Here is an 18,547-nt window from a genome sequence, read left to right on the forward strand (position 1 = left end):
GTGAGATCGCAAAATTTTAAGATTTTAAATCTAGATCGAGATTTTGACAACTTTGACTGCGACAGATGTATACATCTAAGCATGTAAAAAAATGGATAGATATATATTAAATGGGAGTAGTTTAGCCATAATAAAGTCACTTGAAGCGAGGAAATGCCATTAAAAAAACTGTTTTTCTCTAGTTAGAAAATTAAACATGAAATACAAAGAGAGTGCTCATTTTAGAACTCCAGGCCATGTTCGCGAGCCGCATCAGCGAGAGCTTTAACACGGCCATGATACGGGTAACCACCACGGTCAAAGGCTACTTTTGTGATTCCCTTCGCCAGACAGTATTTTGCAATGATCTCACCCACCCTCTTTGCTACTTCCTAAAACCAAACAATTTAAATGAATAAGGATCATCATTAACCAAACAAAAATGAAGAAATGTCTTTATATCTATGTTCAATTAGAGACTAGTGAAGTTGAATAATGAAAGGAAGGTCTTAAGTGAATATGAAACTTTTCTAAATGCAAATATTGAGCAGTTTTTGAAGATGATTTGCTTGGTTGAACTTATTGTAACAGCGAACCGTAACAGCATCTTGCAAACTTACAATTGTTGGGCCAGAGGTGTAGTTGAACTCTTCAGCAATTGCCTTCTGCATTGTGGAAACTGAAGCAACTGTATGCATCTTTGTGTCATCAATCACCTGGACAAAGAGATGCTTGTTGGATCGGAAGACAGACAATCTTGGCCTTTCGGGTGTTCCTTCAACCTAAAATATCAGAAAACAATTCCAAAATAAAAATGCACTGCATTATTCATCGTAATAGATTTCCAACTTAACAGATATCATCTCAACAACGAACGATTACAAAAAATGGTTATGCACTTTTGTATTATCACGCACATTTATCGCGATACTAAAACTCAAAGTAATCTAAATGCCTGCTCCTCTATCTTCCCTTGTTACTTTCTTTCGTTTCTTCTATTCGTAAATCATTGGACAGTTAAATATAAACTTCTCCACAAAAGCTCACAATTTTACAAATTTGTTTGTTTATTCACTTAGTCAGATAAGGCCTGGTTGTTATTTTTATTAGTTTAGGTGCGTCCTCGTTCTCATTGAATCACAGGTAATCCTAAATCTCGATGGCCTGTGACGAATTTCTTCTCGATGAAAATGGAGATCATCAAGCACATTTGCATTGATTACATAAGATCAACTAAATAATCACTCCATGTTCTGTAACAAGAAAAGCAAAATCAAAGGGTTGTCAAACATGATGCTCGAGGGATTTTTTATTATGGTTTGGTTCGGTTCAGTTCTTAGTAAATTGAAACGGTTCGGTTCAATTTGAGTGAATTTTTACTATGATTTAGTTCGGTTCGGTTCAGTTTTTCTCAGGAACTGTACCATAAACAGCCCTACAAACATATGACATTAGTAAAAAAATACATAATTTTTACCATTATCAAGTAAAATTGGTTTTCCCCAAACTTTGCTTCGAGCAGAGCAGATAAAAGAAGCTTTAGTATTGGGTTAAACAAACTAACACTAAGTTTTATGAAGCACGGGTTCCGACATAACACGCACAACACGCACACTCTGACACCAATAATTTGAATAGAACCCCGACACCTACTAAAAGAATTAAAAATATTCTAATCAAAATGAATATCTTTAACTCTTCATTAATAACATTGCTTCAACCAACTTGTTTAAATGCGTGAAATTTGTCCGAAAAATGTATAACGTGTGTTGAAGCATTGAAAAAGCATATTTTTTCTGAAACCTTTGTCAGAATTGTCTGTCGCGTCTTGTATGAATGTCATACGGATGTCAGACACCGATTTAAAAAGTGTTAATTTAAAGAAAAAGACACATTTTTTTGAAATACTATCTGACTTTTCCGGCACTAGTCCGACTTTTCTGACACATGATGTACAAGTGTCATACAAGAGTCGGACACCAACGCCTATTTGACACCGCGGTACACCTACTCTTAGAAATGTCATACGGGTGTCGGACACCAATTCAAAGTGTCACAGCAAAGAAGTAAAATATTTTTTTTAGACACCTGTGCAAGTGTCGAACACCGACGCGCGTGTCTGACATTGTGATACGCAAGTCCTATAAGTGTCATACGGGGTTGGACACTAACTCAAATGATTCAAAGAGTGTCAAAGCAAAGAATAAAAACTTTTTTTGGATGTCTGACTTTTCCGTCATGTGTCGTACGAGTATGAGTATCATATAAGTGTCGGACACCATCTACTCTTAGAAGTGTGTGCTTCATAAGCTTTCCACAAAAATTAGGTTTGGAATAAAAACATTGAAACATAAATCACTTCCCAGGTAAACCACTTCAGTCCAAAATCATGTTCATCAAACCCTCATTCAAACAAACATTTACTACAAAATGTAGATTCATAGTGTCAGAAAAGAGTACAGAGTAAAGATATGTTACAGAAAACTAGTCATGGCCAAGTAACACAGTCACCAAAAGCAAATTATACCGAATTCCTAGAAAAGAAGATAATTTAGGTCAGAAAAGAACAACAATTAGAGTTAGTTACCTTTTTCCTGATACGAACATGGCGAGCAGTTCTGTCTTCCCTTCGGGTGCTTGACTTGGCTTCAACCACAAAGGATAAAGAAGACGGAGAATTCGGATTTGGAGATGGAATTGTGAAGGAAGAAGAAGAGGGAAAAGTGCAAGAATGGAGAAATGAGAGCGAAGAAGATAACATTGTTGGAGGTTATCGTTTTCGGTTTCCAAAACCCACAGTTACGAAAACGTTTTCTTTATCTATCTATCTATCTATCGGGTACCTTATCCTTCTACTGTAATGTGATGACTCGCTTGATTTCGGAACTGGGTTCAACTTTATGTTATTTTTTATTTTTTTTAGCCTAAAATTCATTGGGATAATTTGTTTATAACTGGATTTTTTTGTTTTTTATGCGGTAAATTAATGGTTTAAACTTTATAAAGTGAATTTAATTGATGTAATGTACTAATAATACAAATAAATTTTACAGTTAATTAATCATAACTATTGAAAATTTTACTTTTAATTTAATTATAATTATCAGTGAATTACAATTATTCATAAGTAATATTTTAATTGTGATTCAAAAGAAAATAAAATATATATTAAAATTTAAAGATTATGATTAACTCAAAATATCTTTAGTATATTTCAATTAAATTTAATGATAAATTTATCATGAATTTTACTTTATTTTACATCAATATTCTAAGATTTAAACTAGTCAAAATGGACTACCCGATCCTAAACGGGTCGGTTCTGATGGACTTTGGACTTTTTTAAGGCTAAGTCAAAAAACCCAATTTAATATGGACTCAATAATTACTATCCGAACTCGACCCTAGATGCGCTTCGAGTTACCCGGTCCTAAACGGGCTTTTTTATTTAAAAAAATTAAAATAAAACTCCATAATATTTATTATAAATAAAATTATAAATTATATCATTTTAAACATAATATATTTTTTAAGTAGTATATTATCTCTTATAAATACTATAATGTGTTTTTATAAATTATATAAAATAATACTTGAATATTTAACATAAGAGAAAAACTAATATAATACGACGCAAGAATGTTGATTATGTTAATATATAATATTTAAAAGTGAAAGATTGAATAGAATAGAAATAAAATTTAGTGAGGAGAGAAAAATCAATGTGCTATTTTGAAATAAATAATATATATATATATATATATATATATATATATATATATATATATATATATATATATATATATATATATATATATATATATATATATATGGGTCTAATGGGCTACCCACGACCCACATGGGTTAGCCCTAATGGATAGCGGATTTTTTAGAGTTGCGCTAAAAAAGCCTAGAAAAATATGGACTCTAATTTTAAGGTTCAAACCCTTTAATTTTTCGGGTTTGACGGACCGGCCCATATAGGCTGGCCCATTTTGACAGCTCTAACTTAAACTATTAAAGTATCGGCTATAAGGTTTCTAAAAAACCATTTATTGGTTTCTAAAAAAATCATTTATTAAGAATAAGAAGGCTAGAATTTTATATTTTGATTCCCTACACACTTTAAAAAATCGTCTTTTATGTGTATTTATGTGTTTGTATATACAATTATTACCATTGTTAGATGATCATGATGGTTTTAATTATTACTAATTGTATATCAAATGATATTATGTGAGGTCTTCATTTGTTAATCAAGATATTCTTTGTGAGATCAAGATGTCAAGTCAAATTCAAATGGTGACAACACCCAAAGCTCTTTTGATTCTGTGTCTGAGTGATAAGTTTAATATAAAGGTATAAGAGTAATTCTCAAATTACTAAAACAACATGCACTCAAAATATTTTTAAACCTCTCTAAAATTTTTAAAACACCTTAAAACTTGTACAAGACTATCAATTCTTATGTCAAAATATTTTTAAACCTCTCTAAATTTTTTAAAACACCTTAAAACCTGTACAAGACTATCAATTCTTATGTGGAATTGAATGAGTGTTCCTAATCAATTTGAAAGTATTTTACACTGTCTAATCGATTAAAAACTTAGTACAATCAATAAGAGCAAGACAAAACACTCCTTAATCTATTAGAAGTACTCTTAATTGATTAAATCACATATTCATTGAAGGATTTCCTTTTTGGGATTAGGGATTCTATTTTTTTGAAAGCTCTTAATTTATTAACAATTAGGGATGATCGATTAAGTCATTAAAAATGCTCATGAATCTTTTCCTTTTTGAGTCATTTATTTTCCTATAACCAGATGGTTTCTCCTCATTAAGGATAACAATGGGTAGAGTGTGGGTAAGGTACTATAGTACCCCGCCCTTATACCCGAAGTTTGAAAAAATCCTTATACCAGAGCCCATACCAGCGCGGACACCAACTTTTATATCCGTACACATATCCTAAGGATACTTAATATCTGTATTTGTTACCCGCAGTTCTAATAAAAATAAATCTATCAATTGAAAAATATCTTATCATTTCAAATTTTTAACAAAATTAACGGAAAATTTAAAGATTTTAATGTTGAATTATTAAATAAACGAACACTTATCTTAAAATTCGTAACAATTTAGTTGTGATGTTTTCTTTTAAAAGATAGACATATATTTTTTATATGATAATATAAATTAAAATATGTAAATATACATTGTGCAGGTATGGAGCGGATGGGAACTAAGGTACCCGCATCCATACTCGCTTTATTTAACGGATAATTACGCGTGTCCATATCCATTTTGTGGGCTTTTACCCTACCCATTGTGGATATTTTTTATAGGTACTCATTGGATATGGGTACAATTTCCATCTCTACTCCTCACTTTCATTTTCCACTAGAAATCAAATTTAGAAATATTCTTTTTAAATTTCTACTATCCTCTACTTCATTTTATTCTAATCCTCACCAAAGTTATCATAGAGCTTCGAGAATGAAAAATGTACATTAGAGTTTTATTGTATTGGTGTTGTGATTATCTTATGTTTTACTTAATAGGGTGTTATCTCTTGTGCAATATCCTTAAGATAAGTTATTTTTTGGTTCTTGAGATTAACTGAAGGATAGAAAAACACTTAGAAAGGGGGGGTTTGAATAAGTGTAGCTTTAAAAACTTGACAGATAAAAATAAATTGCGCAGTTATTTTTATCCTGGTTCGTTGTTAACTAAACTACTCTAGTCCACCCCCGCAGAGATGATTTACCTCAACTGAGGATTTAATCCACTAATCGCACGGATTACAATGGTTCTCCACTTAGTCAGCAACTAAGTCTTCCAGAGTCTTCTGATCACACACTGATCACTCCAGGAACAACTGCTTAGATACCCTCTAAGACTTTCTAGAGTATTATGATCCACACGATCACTCTAGTTACAACCTGCTTAGATAACCTCTAAGACTTCCTAGAGTATTCTGATCCACACGATCACTCTAGTTCCTTACAACTTAATGTAATCAATTCTAAGAGTATTACAATTGCTTCTTAAAAGCTATAATCACAAACTGTGATATTTCTCTTAACGTTTAAGCTTAATCTCACTAATATATTACAACAGCAATGTAGTGAGCTTTGATGAAGATGAAGATTCTGAGTTTTGAGTAGAACAGAGTTTCAGCAAGTTAATATGAGTTGTTTTGTTCAGAATCGTTAACCTTGCTTCTCATCAGAACTTCATATTTATAGGCGTTGGAGAAGATGACCGTTGAGTGCATTTAATGCTTTGCGTGTTCCGTACAGCATCGCATTTAATGTTATACGCTTTTGTCAACTACCTCGAGCCTTGTTCACGCTGTGTCTACTGACGTTGCCTATAATAGCTTTTAACGTTCCTTTTGTCAGTCAGCGTAGCTTGCCACTTGTACTTCCTTCTGATCTGATGTTTGTAAATACAACGTTTGAATATCATCAGAGTCAAACAGCTTGGTGCAAAGCATCTTCTGATCTTCTGACCTTGAAGTGCTTCTGAGCGTGATACCATCAGAACTTCAGTGCTTCTGATCTCATGTTCTTCTGATGCTTCCATAGACCCATGTTCTGATTCTGCTTCGACCATCTTCTGATGTCTTGCCAGACCATGTTCTGATGTTGCATGCTGAACCCTTGAGACAAAGCTTCTGAGCGCTGAATTATGCATACTCTTTATATATTTCCTGAAAAGGAAATTGCATTGGATTAGAGTACCATATTATCTTAAGCAAAATTCATATTATTGTTATCATCAAAACTAAGATAATTGATCAGAACAAATCTTGTTCTAACAATCTCCCCCTTTTTGATGATGACAAAAACATATATAAATGATATGAATTTGCGATCAGAAAGAGCAGACGACAAAAGACAAATTACACAGCTATAACATAAGCATATGAATATGTCTCCCCCTGAGATTAACAATCTCCCCCTGAGATAAATAATCTCCCCCTGAAATAAATACTCGAAGAACTTTAATAAAAGACTTCCCTGATTATTTCGGTAGAGACGATCACATAAGCTTCTGTCTTCAGAGAATTCATAGCTTCTGACTTCTGCTTCCATTGGACAGCTTCAGAACTAGAATTTCTTTAGATCCCTAGAACACTCACAGCTTCTGATTCCTGCTTCCATCTAGGACAGCTTCAGAACTTGAATTTCTTTGATCTTCAGAACATTCACAGCTTCTGATTTCTGCTTCCATTTAGGACAGCTTCAGAACTTGAATTTCTTTGATCTTCAGAACATTCACAGCTTCTGATTTCTGCTTCCATTTAGGACAGCTTCAGAACTTGAGTTTTCTGGATCTTTAGAACATTCACAGCTTCTGATTTCTGCTTCCCTCGGATAGCTTCAGAGCTTTGAATTTCTACCAACATCACTTCATGCTAGATTTGTATCAGAACATTGTTGAATGTACCAGAGCATCATCAGAGCATCTCTACATCCTGAAATGTTACAGAACAAAAACTAAACGACAAAAGTCAGCATGAACGAGTCAGAACATAAAATGTATATTTGAACACATGATATGTATCAGAGCCATATAGGCTGAAATAATGTATCAGAGCAAATAGAATTTTGTCAAAGCAAATAGACAAATTTGGATCAAATTCTATTATCAGTGCTTCTGATTCATTCTTCTTTCTTGCTTCTGATTTCTGAAGCTTGACAACACTCAGCTTGCTTCAGTTTCCATGAGCTTATTCTTTTTACAGAATAACACTTCTTATGGTTTTGCTTCTTGTGTTTGCTTTGAAGATTCTCTTCACTTCTTTATACCTGCAAAACACTTAAACCATATAGAACTTGCAGTTCTTGTTAGTAAAAGCAACTGATTAAATCAAATCATTTATCACATATTTCTCCCCCTTTTTGTCATATCATCAAAAAACAAAAAAGATTCAGAGACAAACAAAACGAAACACACGGAGGAAGAAGATGATTTCATTGAAGTTCAAACAGCAGGTACAGAAGTACATGAAGATAAGTAAGATCAGATGCACAAAGACAGATGCAACGAAAAGAAAGAAACAACACAGACTCAATCTAAGATGGCCCTAGCCTTGACAAGATCTTGGCCAGCATCTCTTGAACCTCATTGTTGTGTCCATCTTGCCTCACCATGAAAGCTCTATACTCAGCATTGAGTGAGCTTTGCTCATCCTGTCTCTTCTGAATTTCTTCTAGAGTCCTTGCAAGACGAGAAGATTCATCAGAAGAAGCTTCAACGCTTTCAACCACAGGAATAGCAACTTGATCTATAGCTTCCATGGATAGATCATTTGCAGGGATGTCCTCAACAGGATCTGATTCAGCAACATGATATTCAGCATCTGCTTCTTGCATGGAAGCATCTCCATATTCTGCAGCAGGAATTTCCGAGTCTCCATTCTCAAGTGCCTGAAGAATGGCAGCTAGATTCCTGGGAGCAGAAGGACCTTCAACTTCTGGTGGGTCAACAACTTCTGGAATGACCAAGCTTGGGTCTTTCTCCGAAGGGTTTTCCCTCAGATAGTCAAAGAGAGTCTTGAAGTCTCCGAGCAGAACAGGATAATCAGGAATAAAGATAACGATATCCCTGCATGGATTTGCTTCCATTTCAGCAGCCAGTCTTGCTACTTCCAATTCATCCACAAAGGGCTTCTCCTCAGCAGCAACACAATTTCTGAGAGGATGGTAGTATATACCATTATCATCCTCCAGAAGGTAACCAGGGTAACCAGGGGCAGCAGCCACTAGTCTTTTCTGTACTCCCATTGCTTCTACTTGAAGATCCTTGCGAAATCTTCTCCAGAGATTTCTTGTAGAAACATCATCCAGACCATTTAGAAATGCATCCTTCAGAAGGTCTAGACTGCTAATCACCTCATGTCTGAAAAGTTCCAGGTAGGTATAGGGTTCAGGTTCAGGCGGATTGAAGGTGAATTTGTAGTCAGGGTAGAGAAGACAGTAAGGTTTGGATTTTCTGGTAGGTAAGGGATGGGATATAAAAGGTGGAGGTGCGGTGGATGAGGAAGAAGGGATATCTGAGAGAATGATTGATGAGGATGGAATATCAGAAATGATAGATTGAGACGAGGATGGAGTATTTGTAAAGGGAATTGGTGAGAAAAATTTATCAGAAGGAGTTGGGGGAAGAATACTTAAAGGTGTGGGGTTTAGAATGGGAGAGGAGAAGGATGATGGAGAAGGATTTGGTAAGGTGAAGTTTATTTTTGGTTCAGATGGAGGTGATTGGAAAGATGGTTTAGGGACAGAAGGAGGTGGAGTAAAAACCTGTCTGGAGATTTGTACAGAAGAAGAAGATCTGGTTCTGCGAAAGGAATCTCTGATCCTTTTATCTCTTCGTTCTTCAGAGTCCACCTTGTCAGGATCATAGGTGACCCTCAACTTCTTGGCTTTCTCAGCCTCATCTTCTCGGGCTTTTCTTTTTAGCCTAGCCTTTAGTTCCTTCTGATCCTTCTTCAGAAGATCAGCCTTGGACGGAAGTACTCTGCCAGGGATCCAAGCAGGATCAATATCTGATTGCTTCCTAACACAATCTTCCAGGTAAGACTTGACAACCTGATGCAGTTCTTCTTGAAACAAGGAGGCAAAACCTTCAACAGCAACTCTTCTTGAGAGAATGTCAGGAAAGCTTGGGCACACAGAAGGTACATTTTGAATGAGTTCTAATCTGAACAAATCCACACCATTAAAAATGGGACCTTGAACTACTCCAAGCAAATGGGATGCATTGAGTTTTCTGATGGAGTCCAGCACTTTGCTTTCAGTAAGAATGTCTGAAATCATTCTTCCAAACGGAATAGTCGTTCTTGAAAGATGAGGGTACTTCGCCCTTTCCTCTTCTCTTGACTCAAGGATTGAAGTCTTTAGATTCTCAAACAGAATGTGAGAAATGTTGATCTCAGTCTTTTTGCCAATGCAGAAAAGAGTGTGCTTGTGATCTGGACTGATGTAAGAAGAGGAGAGCATCCTTTTTCTGTGGTGAAGAGAACCCAGAATAATCTCAGCCCATACTCTATAAAATGGCCTCAAGGTGCCTGTGTTATTCGAGTCAATCCCAGAAGACTTAGAGATTTGTTTTTCAACTATCGACCAATCAACAGATGCATGTCGAAAACCAGACCAACCTTCTTCATCATTCAGATTGTATAGCTTCCTGATCAGTTTTTCAGAGATAACCACTTCATGCCCTAGCACGAATGAAATGATGGCCGTTGGGGTAACCGTTGCATGTACCCAGAAATCCTTCACAAGATCAGGATAAATTGGACCAACCAATCTATTAAGGTACTTGGACCATCCTTGCTCAAGGATTCTTGCATCACACTTAAAGCCATTCGCTTTAAGATTGTTTAAGTCCACAGCAGTTTCACATAAAACCTCCAAGTCCTTCGTGGGTATCAAGCAAGTTTTCAAAGGAGCATATTCATAATTTCGTAGAAGGATTTGTGAAGAAGTAAGTCTTTCTTTTGAGGAAGATGAACAAGAGGAAGAGTTCATGATGATTATGTCGTAAGATTAGAGCAAAGACTAGGGTTTGAAAAAAACAAACAGATGCAGCGAGAAAAAAGTGTACAGCAAAATAGAGAGAAGGAGAAAAGAATGAAGTTGAAGCGGGCTATTTAAAAGATTTGAAAATAATTTAAATCATTTTGCATTAAATGTGAAATGACATTAGGAGAGATAGCATGGTAAATGAAATGATTTAATACAGTTACCTAGGTCGGCGTCTTTTCAACTGCACGCTTCGTACTGACCGTAGAGACACGTGTTCATCATCAGATAATGGATGACAGGTGTGAAATATTCAATAGGCTTTACGCCTTCTGATTCCGATCACTGCTTCTGAATTGATCAAGTTTCTCTTCTGGAAACACTCCTTTTGAAGTGTGCTGATATAAATCTGAATGATCTTCTGATCCATTACTTCTGATATACACAGCTTCTGGAGATTCACTTTTTTTGTTCTGCAGCTTCTGATAAGACAAAACTGTATCTGCAGAAATTCTTAAGCTGCTTTGTTTCATCAGAAACAAGTTTATCATCAAACCAGATATTTATTGATTCGTCCACAAACAATGTTTCAATATTGTATATTCTGTAGCATTTAGAGCATTCAGAATAGTCAAGAACGAAACATCAATGCTTTAGAAACAAACAAAACAGATGGTTCCAAGACTAATAAACTTTCTTTTCTGATCTCCTACGAACATAGTTTCTTCAACAGATTTAAGTACCAGAACTTGGAAGACAGTCCTTCTTCCCTTCAAGTGTTGAGACTAACTTGAGTCCAGGTGACATGACATGTTGACTTTTATCTTCTTTGTCGCCAAGAGAATCTGCAAAAGAAATAGTCTTTTTCTTTGGTACCCACATCTTCTTGGGTCCTTTCTTGTTAGATTTTCTCAAGTTCTGATTGAACTTGGGTTTAACATTGTAAGCAATAGGAGGAACAGCATGATAATTTTTAATGTGAGTTTCATGATATTTCCTAGGTTGTGTCACATGCTTTTTGGTGTGTGTTATGTGAAAACTTTGAGCATGTGAAGTGTGCCTAATATCATGGGAGTGGCCATACTTGAACTGATCATACAATGGCTTGTATGTGAATTTCATTTCATCAACAGGTTCAAGTTTGTATGGGGTTTCACCCTCAAAACCAATGCCGACTCTTTTGTTTCCAGACACAGCATATATCATAGAAGCTAGCTGACTTCTGCCAATACTTCTAGATAAGAACTTCCTGAAACTTAAATCATATTCTTTCAGAATATGGTTTAGACTAGGAGTGGATTTTTCTGAATCAGAAGGAGATCCAACATTATTGGATAATTTTAAAAGTTTTTCTTTTAATTCAGAATTCTCCAACTCAAGCTTCTTTGTTTCAAATTCAAATAGCTTTTTCAGCTCTTTGTATTTGAGACTAATCTGAGACTTGAATTCCAGAAGTTCAGTTAGACCGGAAACTAACTCATCTCTAGTAAGTTCAGAAAATACCTCTTCAGAATCTGATTCTGATGTAGATTCTGATCCGTCATCTTCTGTCGCCATCAGCGCACAGTTAGCCTGCTCATCTTCAGAGTCTGAATCATCTTCTGACTCATCCCAGGTTGCCATAAGACCTTTCTTCTTATGAAACTTCTTCTTGGGATTTTCCTTCTGAAGTTTTGGACATTCATTCTTGAAGTGTCCAGGCTCATTGCATTCATAGCACATGACCTTCTTCTTGTCAAATCTTCTGTCATCAGAAGATTCTCCAGGTTCAAATTTCTTTGAACTTCTGACGCCTCTGAACTTCCTTTGCTTGTTCTTCCAGAGTTGATTTAGCCTTCTGGAGATCAAGGACAGTTCATCTTCTTCTTCAGATTCTGATTCTTCAGGATCTTCTTCTCTAGCCTGAAAAGCGTTAGTGCATTTCATGATATTGGATTTTAATGCAATAGATTTACCTTTCTTTTGAGGCTCGTTTGCGTCCAGCTCTATTTCATGGCTTCTCAAGGCACTGATAAGCTCTTCCAGAGAAACTTCATTCAGATTCTTTGTAATCTTGAATGCAGTCACCATAGGACCCCATCTTCTGGGTAAGCTTCTGATGATCTTCTTTACGTGATCAGCCTTGGTGTATCCCTTGTCAAGAACTCTCAATCCAGCAGTAAGAGTTTGAAATCTTGAAAACATCTTTTCAATGTCTTCATCATCCTCCATCTTGAAGGCTTCATACTTCTGGATTAAAGCGAGAGCTTTAGTCTCCTTGACTTGAGCATTTCCTTCATGAGTCATTTTCAAGGACTCATATATGTCATAGGCCGTTTCCCTGTTAGATATCTTCTCATACTCAGCATGAGAGATAGCATTCAGCAAAACAGTTCTGCATTTATGATGATTCCTGAAAAGCTTCTTCTGATCATCATTCATTTCTTGCCTTGTCAGCTTTACGCCACTGGCATTTACTGGATGTTTGTAACCATCCATCAGAAGATCCCATAGATCACCATCTAGACCAAGAAAGTAACTTTCCAGTTTATCTTTCCAGTATTCAAAGTTTTCACCATCAAATACCGGCGGTCTAGTATAACCATTGTTACCGTTGTGTTGCTCGGCAGAGCCAGATGTAGATGCAGGTGTAGACTTTGCAGTTTCATCAGCCATCTTTTACTGAAGCGTTTTTCTCTTCCTGAATCTTTTCTAAACACGGTTAAGTGCTTGCACCTTAGAACCGGCGCTCTGATGCCAATTGAAGGATAGAAAAACACTTAGAAAGGGGGGGGTTTGAATAAGTGTAGCTTTAAAAACTTGACAGATAAAAATAAATTGCACAGTTATTTTTATCCTGGTTCGTTGTTAACTAAACTACTCCAGTTCACCCCCGCAGAGATGATTTACCTCAACTGAGGATTTAATCCACTAATCGCACGGATTACAATGGTTCTCCACTTAGTCAGCAACTAAGTCTTCCAGAGTCTTCTGATCACACACTGATCACTCCAGGAACAACTGCTTAGATACCCTCTAAGACTTTCTAGAGTATTCTGATCCACACGATCACTCTAGTTACAACCTGCTTAGATAACCTCTAAGACTTCCTAGAGTATTCTGATCCACACGATCACTCTAGTTCCTTACAACTTAATGTAATCAATTCTAAGAGTATTACAATTGCTTCTTAAAAGCTATAATCACAAACTGTGATATTTCTCTTAACGTTTAAGCTTAATCTCACTAATATATTACAACAGCAATGTAGTGAGCTTTGATGAAGATGAAGATTCTGAGTTTTGAGTAGAACAGAGTTTCAGCAAGTTAATATGAGTTGTTTTGTTCAGAATCGTTAACCTTGCTTCTCATCAGAACTTCATATTTATAGGCGTTGGAGAAGATGACCGTTGAGTGCATTTAATGCTTTGCGTGTTCCGTACAGCATCACATTTAATGTTATACGCTTTTGTCAACTACCTCGAGCCTTGTTCACGCTGTGTCTACTGACGTTGCCTATAATAGCTTTTAACATTCCTTTTGTCAGTCAGCGTAGCTTGCCACTTGTACTTCCTTCTGATCTGATGTTTGTAAATACAACGTTTGAATATCATCAGAGTCAAACAGCTTGGTGCAAAGCATCTTCTGATCTTCTGACCTTGAAGTGCTTCTGAGCGTGATACCATCAGAACTTCAGTGCTTCTGATCTCATGTTCTTCTGATGCTTCCATAGACCCATGTTCTGATTCTGCTTCGACCATCTTCTGATGTCTTGCCAGACCATGTTCTGATGTTGCATGCTGAACCCTTGAGACAAAGCTTCTGAGCGCTGAATTATGCATACTCTTTATATATTTCCTGAAAAGGAAATTGCATTGGATTAGAGTACCATATTATCTTAAGCAAAATTCATATTATTGTTATCATCAAAACTAAGATAATTGATCAGAACAAATCTTGTTCTAACATTAACTAGTTAACATCTTTGTTAGGTTCTTGATCTTAGTCGGTTAACAGATCTATTTGATTTGGAGATTAGCCAATTAAAAATCTCTTGTTTTATTTCAAGATTAAACTATTAAAATCTCTTGTTTGGTTTAAAGATTAGCCTGTTAAAACCTCTTGTTTGATTCGTGAGAGTAGCTAGTGAAATTTTTTGCTTGGTTGTAAGAAGTTTTATGGGCATAACTTGTGAAAAACTCACATCTTAAGAGAAACTCTCAAGAGGAAACTCTTGGAGACTAGAGTAGGCAAGTGATTAAGCCATAAATCTTTGGTGCATGTTCTCTTTTCTTTATCTCTTCATTATTCATTGTTTTATTTTCTTTATGCTATATTTTTATATCTTCATCTCTTCTTCATTATTTATTTCATCTATTATGTTGCCTATTCTTTGTGTGTTTTATAATATTAACTTAAAAGTTTTTACTAACTTAATTTTCATAATTTGACATTGTTTTTTAATCAACACATTTCACCCCCGTCCTCCTTCTCTTGTGTTTGGAGTTACTTGGTTAACAAGTGGCATTGGATTCTAATTTTTTTTATAAGACTAATCGTCTTAGGAGATAGAGTGAAGACTTTAAACAGTTCTTCTGTTTTTAATAAGGGACTTTTCACAAATACACATCCACTGTTTGATGGTGAAAGGCTTGATATATGGAAAGAAAGAATTAAATTTTTTTTGACTCAAATTGATCATGATTTGTGAAATTTTGTTTTAAATGGTCCTTTTGTCCGTATAGACAAACCGAATTACCTGCTTGGCTGTGATCACTTGACAGACTTGGCTGTCTGTTACTTCCAGCTCGGTTTGTGCTTCATCTATTCTTCCCAAGAATTTATTAATCATAGAAGAGAGAACGATACACACTTACCTCTTACAAACACCTTTCTGTAGTCTGCACTCCTGTTGTTGCCACAATCTTCAGATAGGTTTACCACAAATTCTTTTAGAAGTCCAGCTTCTTGAATCAGCTCTAAGACCTCCTGGTTTTCAAGAGCATTTGGAGCCAATTCCCTTTCAACAGCCAATCTCTTTAGAAGAACATACTTCCATCCGCAGGCACTAGAGGCAAAGTGGAAAGACACATTATCCATGGGAACTTCAGGAATACTAGCAGCAAGCTTACTGGTTGTAGGCTTCTTCCTCGATGGAATGTAAGGGACATTCACTTCAACATCAGATTCAGGCTCAACAATTTCCCGCTCCTTTCTTTTCTTTGGAATGACCCTGCTCCAAGATTTTGATGGACCAACCCCTTTACTCTTGGTTACAGCTTTGCTCTTGACAGGACCTGCAGAAGTACTCTTCTTCCTGACAGTGTCTTTGGCAGGGTTGTTTACTTGAGTGCTCCTTTTAGGAGATCCTTGGACAACAGCTTTGCCTTTTCTTCTTGTCATTAGCATGTTGGCTACACTAGGATTCAAGGAGGTAAGTAATTCGTCGTCAGAGTACTCATCTAAGTCTACCACATTAGTATCAGTTTCAGTATTGGCCTTAGGGTGCTCATTATTGTCGATGTCAATGACATCCTCGGTAACATTGGTATTCTTAGCAAACCCTTGTTCATCCTTGTTGATTTCTAGGTCACTATCAACGGTGTGAACAGCCTCAACCTTATTGGTGTTATTGAGGGGATCAGCCATTATGGTTTGAAGAGGAATAGATATTCCAGGCACTTGATGATTCTCCTTCAGAATACGAGTGACAATCCTGGTAATTGCGCTATCGACATATTTGGATCCTTCTTTAGTAAGTTCCTCCATGGTAGCAAATGCTGAGGATTTGGTACCCTTGTTGTGAATACCCTCCCTGGGCCGTTTTACATGAGTCGTTTTAGGCTTTGTGGCATTTACTTCGTCACTGCTAATCGTCCTTAAAGGGACAACCTTAAGAATTCTATTAGGGTTAGAGGACTCTTCCAGTGTTGCCGAGTCTGAAACGGGGGAATCATCACTCGATTGCTGAGACATTCCGAAACTTAGAGAGCCAGAACTTGTTTGACGCCTGTGAGAACAATTGAAGTAGATCAACCTCAGAGAGTAGCTAGCAGAACTACTAGGAAAGTTTGTCGTTTTTAGAATTCTAGGGGATCGAGGGAGCTTTATGTTAGACGCTGGCCTTAGGATCTAGAGGGGGGGTGAATAGATCTTAAACATGTTAGACGCTGGCCTTAGGATCTAGAGGGGGGTGAATAGATCTTAAACAGTTTTGCGGAATTAATTGAACTTTAAGCGGAAGTGATTCTGAATCGACTCGCGTCTATTCCGAACCACTATTGAAACGATTGTATATGTGTTAAAACCACTAACCAGCTTGAGATAAACGATAAGAGAATACACTATAGAATCAATACGTCGCTCTATTGAAAATCAATTAACTTCTTATATGATGAACGACGTTTGCAATGCAGTAATGGTGAAAGAAACAAAAACACAAACACTTGGTGATAATGATCAAATTGATGGTGATTCAATGTGTGATGGATTGTGATGTTTATATAAGTTCTTAATTCACAATCTTAACACTCGAATCGTTGATCAATTTGCTATTATAACCAAATATGAACAGAACGTAAATGAAAAGGTAAAAGCGACAAGAACACGATATTTGTTTAGGCAGTTCGTCGATCGTCCTCGCTACGACTACGTCTGCCCCCAATTCCAAACTGAAATTGGGAAATCTTTCATTAATGTTGAAAGCAGTTTATACAAAGAAGATAACAAAGCGATAAACCATAAACCAATTATGTCGATCCTTTGAATCTTCTTCCCCCTTAATCTTAAGTCAGATCAAGGTGATCCAAGAGCTTCACTCGATCCCTTTTCTGCAGTGTCTTGAATTGCCTTGAACCCTTGTTCTTCAATCTTCACACTCAGATGGATCCTCGTTGAAACCTCTTGATAAAAACCCCCAAGAAACACCTATCTTGGAGGACAAAACCCGCAGATTTTATTCACCAAAAAACCCCACAAATCTTCACCCACTAGGAATCTTCAATTCCGTTCCATGGATGTTATCGAACTCGATCACTAACCCTCAACGCAAGAATGATTATGTGTAATTGTGTTGGAGATGACGAAGAACGAAGATGGGAAGCCTTTGTGTATCTTTCAGTCTTTGGTGTTGATGAATAACTAACATGGAATGATATATATAGTTGCTGGTATGTTGGAGCAGAGAAAACACATAATTTGGGAAGTTTTCAGCAAATAGGTTGACCTACTTTAGTGCTTAGGTCGACCTAACAGAAGCAGAGTTGAAATTGTCCCAGTTAGGTTGACCTGTTAGGTTGGCCTAAAATCTGTTAGGTTGACCTGCTGAAGGTTTAGGTCGACCTAAAGTCAGTTAGGTTGACCTGTTGAAGGTTTAGGTCGACCTAAAGGCAGTTGTTTCCAGTTAGGTCGACCTGTTGAAGGTTTAGGTCGACCTAAAGTCAGTTGAAATGCATTTTTGTGACTTTTCTTCAGTTTAGGTCGACCTAGGAGTGTGGGTAGGTCGACCTAACAGTGACATGTGTAAATCCCTTCAGTTTAGGTCGACCTAGGAGTGTGGGTAGGTCGACCTAACAGTGACCTTGTCAGTTTTGCTGAGTTTGCTCTGGTTTTGAGTCGACCTAGGGCTTTGCTTGGTCGACCTAACAGATGCAATACCATTTTCTGAGTGATTTGAGCTTCATAATCTTCCATTGTCTTGAGTCATTCATTTATGCTTTTGTATTTGGTTGCTTGTGATGTTTGCCATGAATCAAAAACTCATTTGTGAGTGTATGCTTGTTCTTACAAACTCCCCCTTTTTGATGATGGCAAACATTTGATTAAATGACGAAAGCTCCCCCAGTCTTGTATGCGTAAGCTCCCCCGTACTAAGCTCCCCCGCACTCTCAACTCATCTCCCCCTTTGACAACATCAAAAGAAACCAGGAGAATAGTAGAAGAGAATAACAAAATAATCTAAACAAAACAATGTCTTACATAACACAATAGTAAAGAAATAGAGCATAATATTCAAACATATTTAACGGTACAAACCAAGCTTAAGTTCA

The 18,547-nt window shown here is 36.5% G+C and overlaps 2 protein-coding genes across 2 annotated transcripts; both read right to left on the reverse strand.

Moving 5' to 3' along the window:
* Positions 1-84: 84 nt before the first annotated feature.
* Positions 85-2,851, reverse strand: LOC131622637 (large ribosomal subunit protein uL18c-like). The gene is made up of 3 exons (XM_058893674.1): positions 2,567-2,851; positions 600-761; positions 85-371 (listed from the first exon to the last, which is right to left on the reverse strand). Exons 1-3 carry the CDS (start codon positions 2,738-2,740, stop codon positions 222-224), a joined length of 486 nt encoding a protein of 161 aa, XP_058749657.1. The 5' UTR covers positions 2,741-2,851; the 3' UTR covers positions 85-221.
* Positions 2,852-15,347: 12,496 nt separating this feature from the next.
* LOC131622629 (uncharacterized) lies at positions 15,348-16,475 on the reverse strand. The gene has a single exon (XM_058893667.1). It carries the CDS (start codon positions 16,473-16,475, stop codon positions 15,348-15,350), a length of 1,128 nt encoding a protein of 375 aa, XP_058749650.1.
* Positions 16,476-18,547: the final 2,072 nt, after the last annotated feature.

Source organism: Vicia villosa, unplaced genomic scaffold, assembly GCF_029867415.1.
Source record: "Vicia villosa cultivar HV-30 ecotype Madison, WI unplaced genomic scaffold, Vvil1.0 ctg.000034F_1_1_3, whole genome shotgun sequence".
NCBI lineage: Eukaryota > Viridiplantae > Streptophyta > Magnoliopsida > Fabales > Fabaceae > Vicia > Vicia villosa.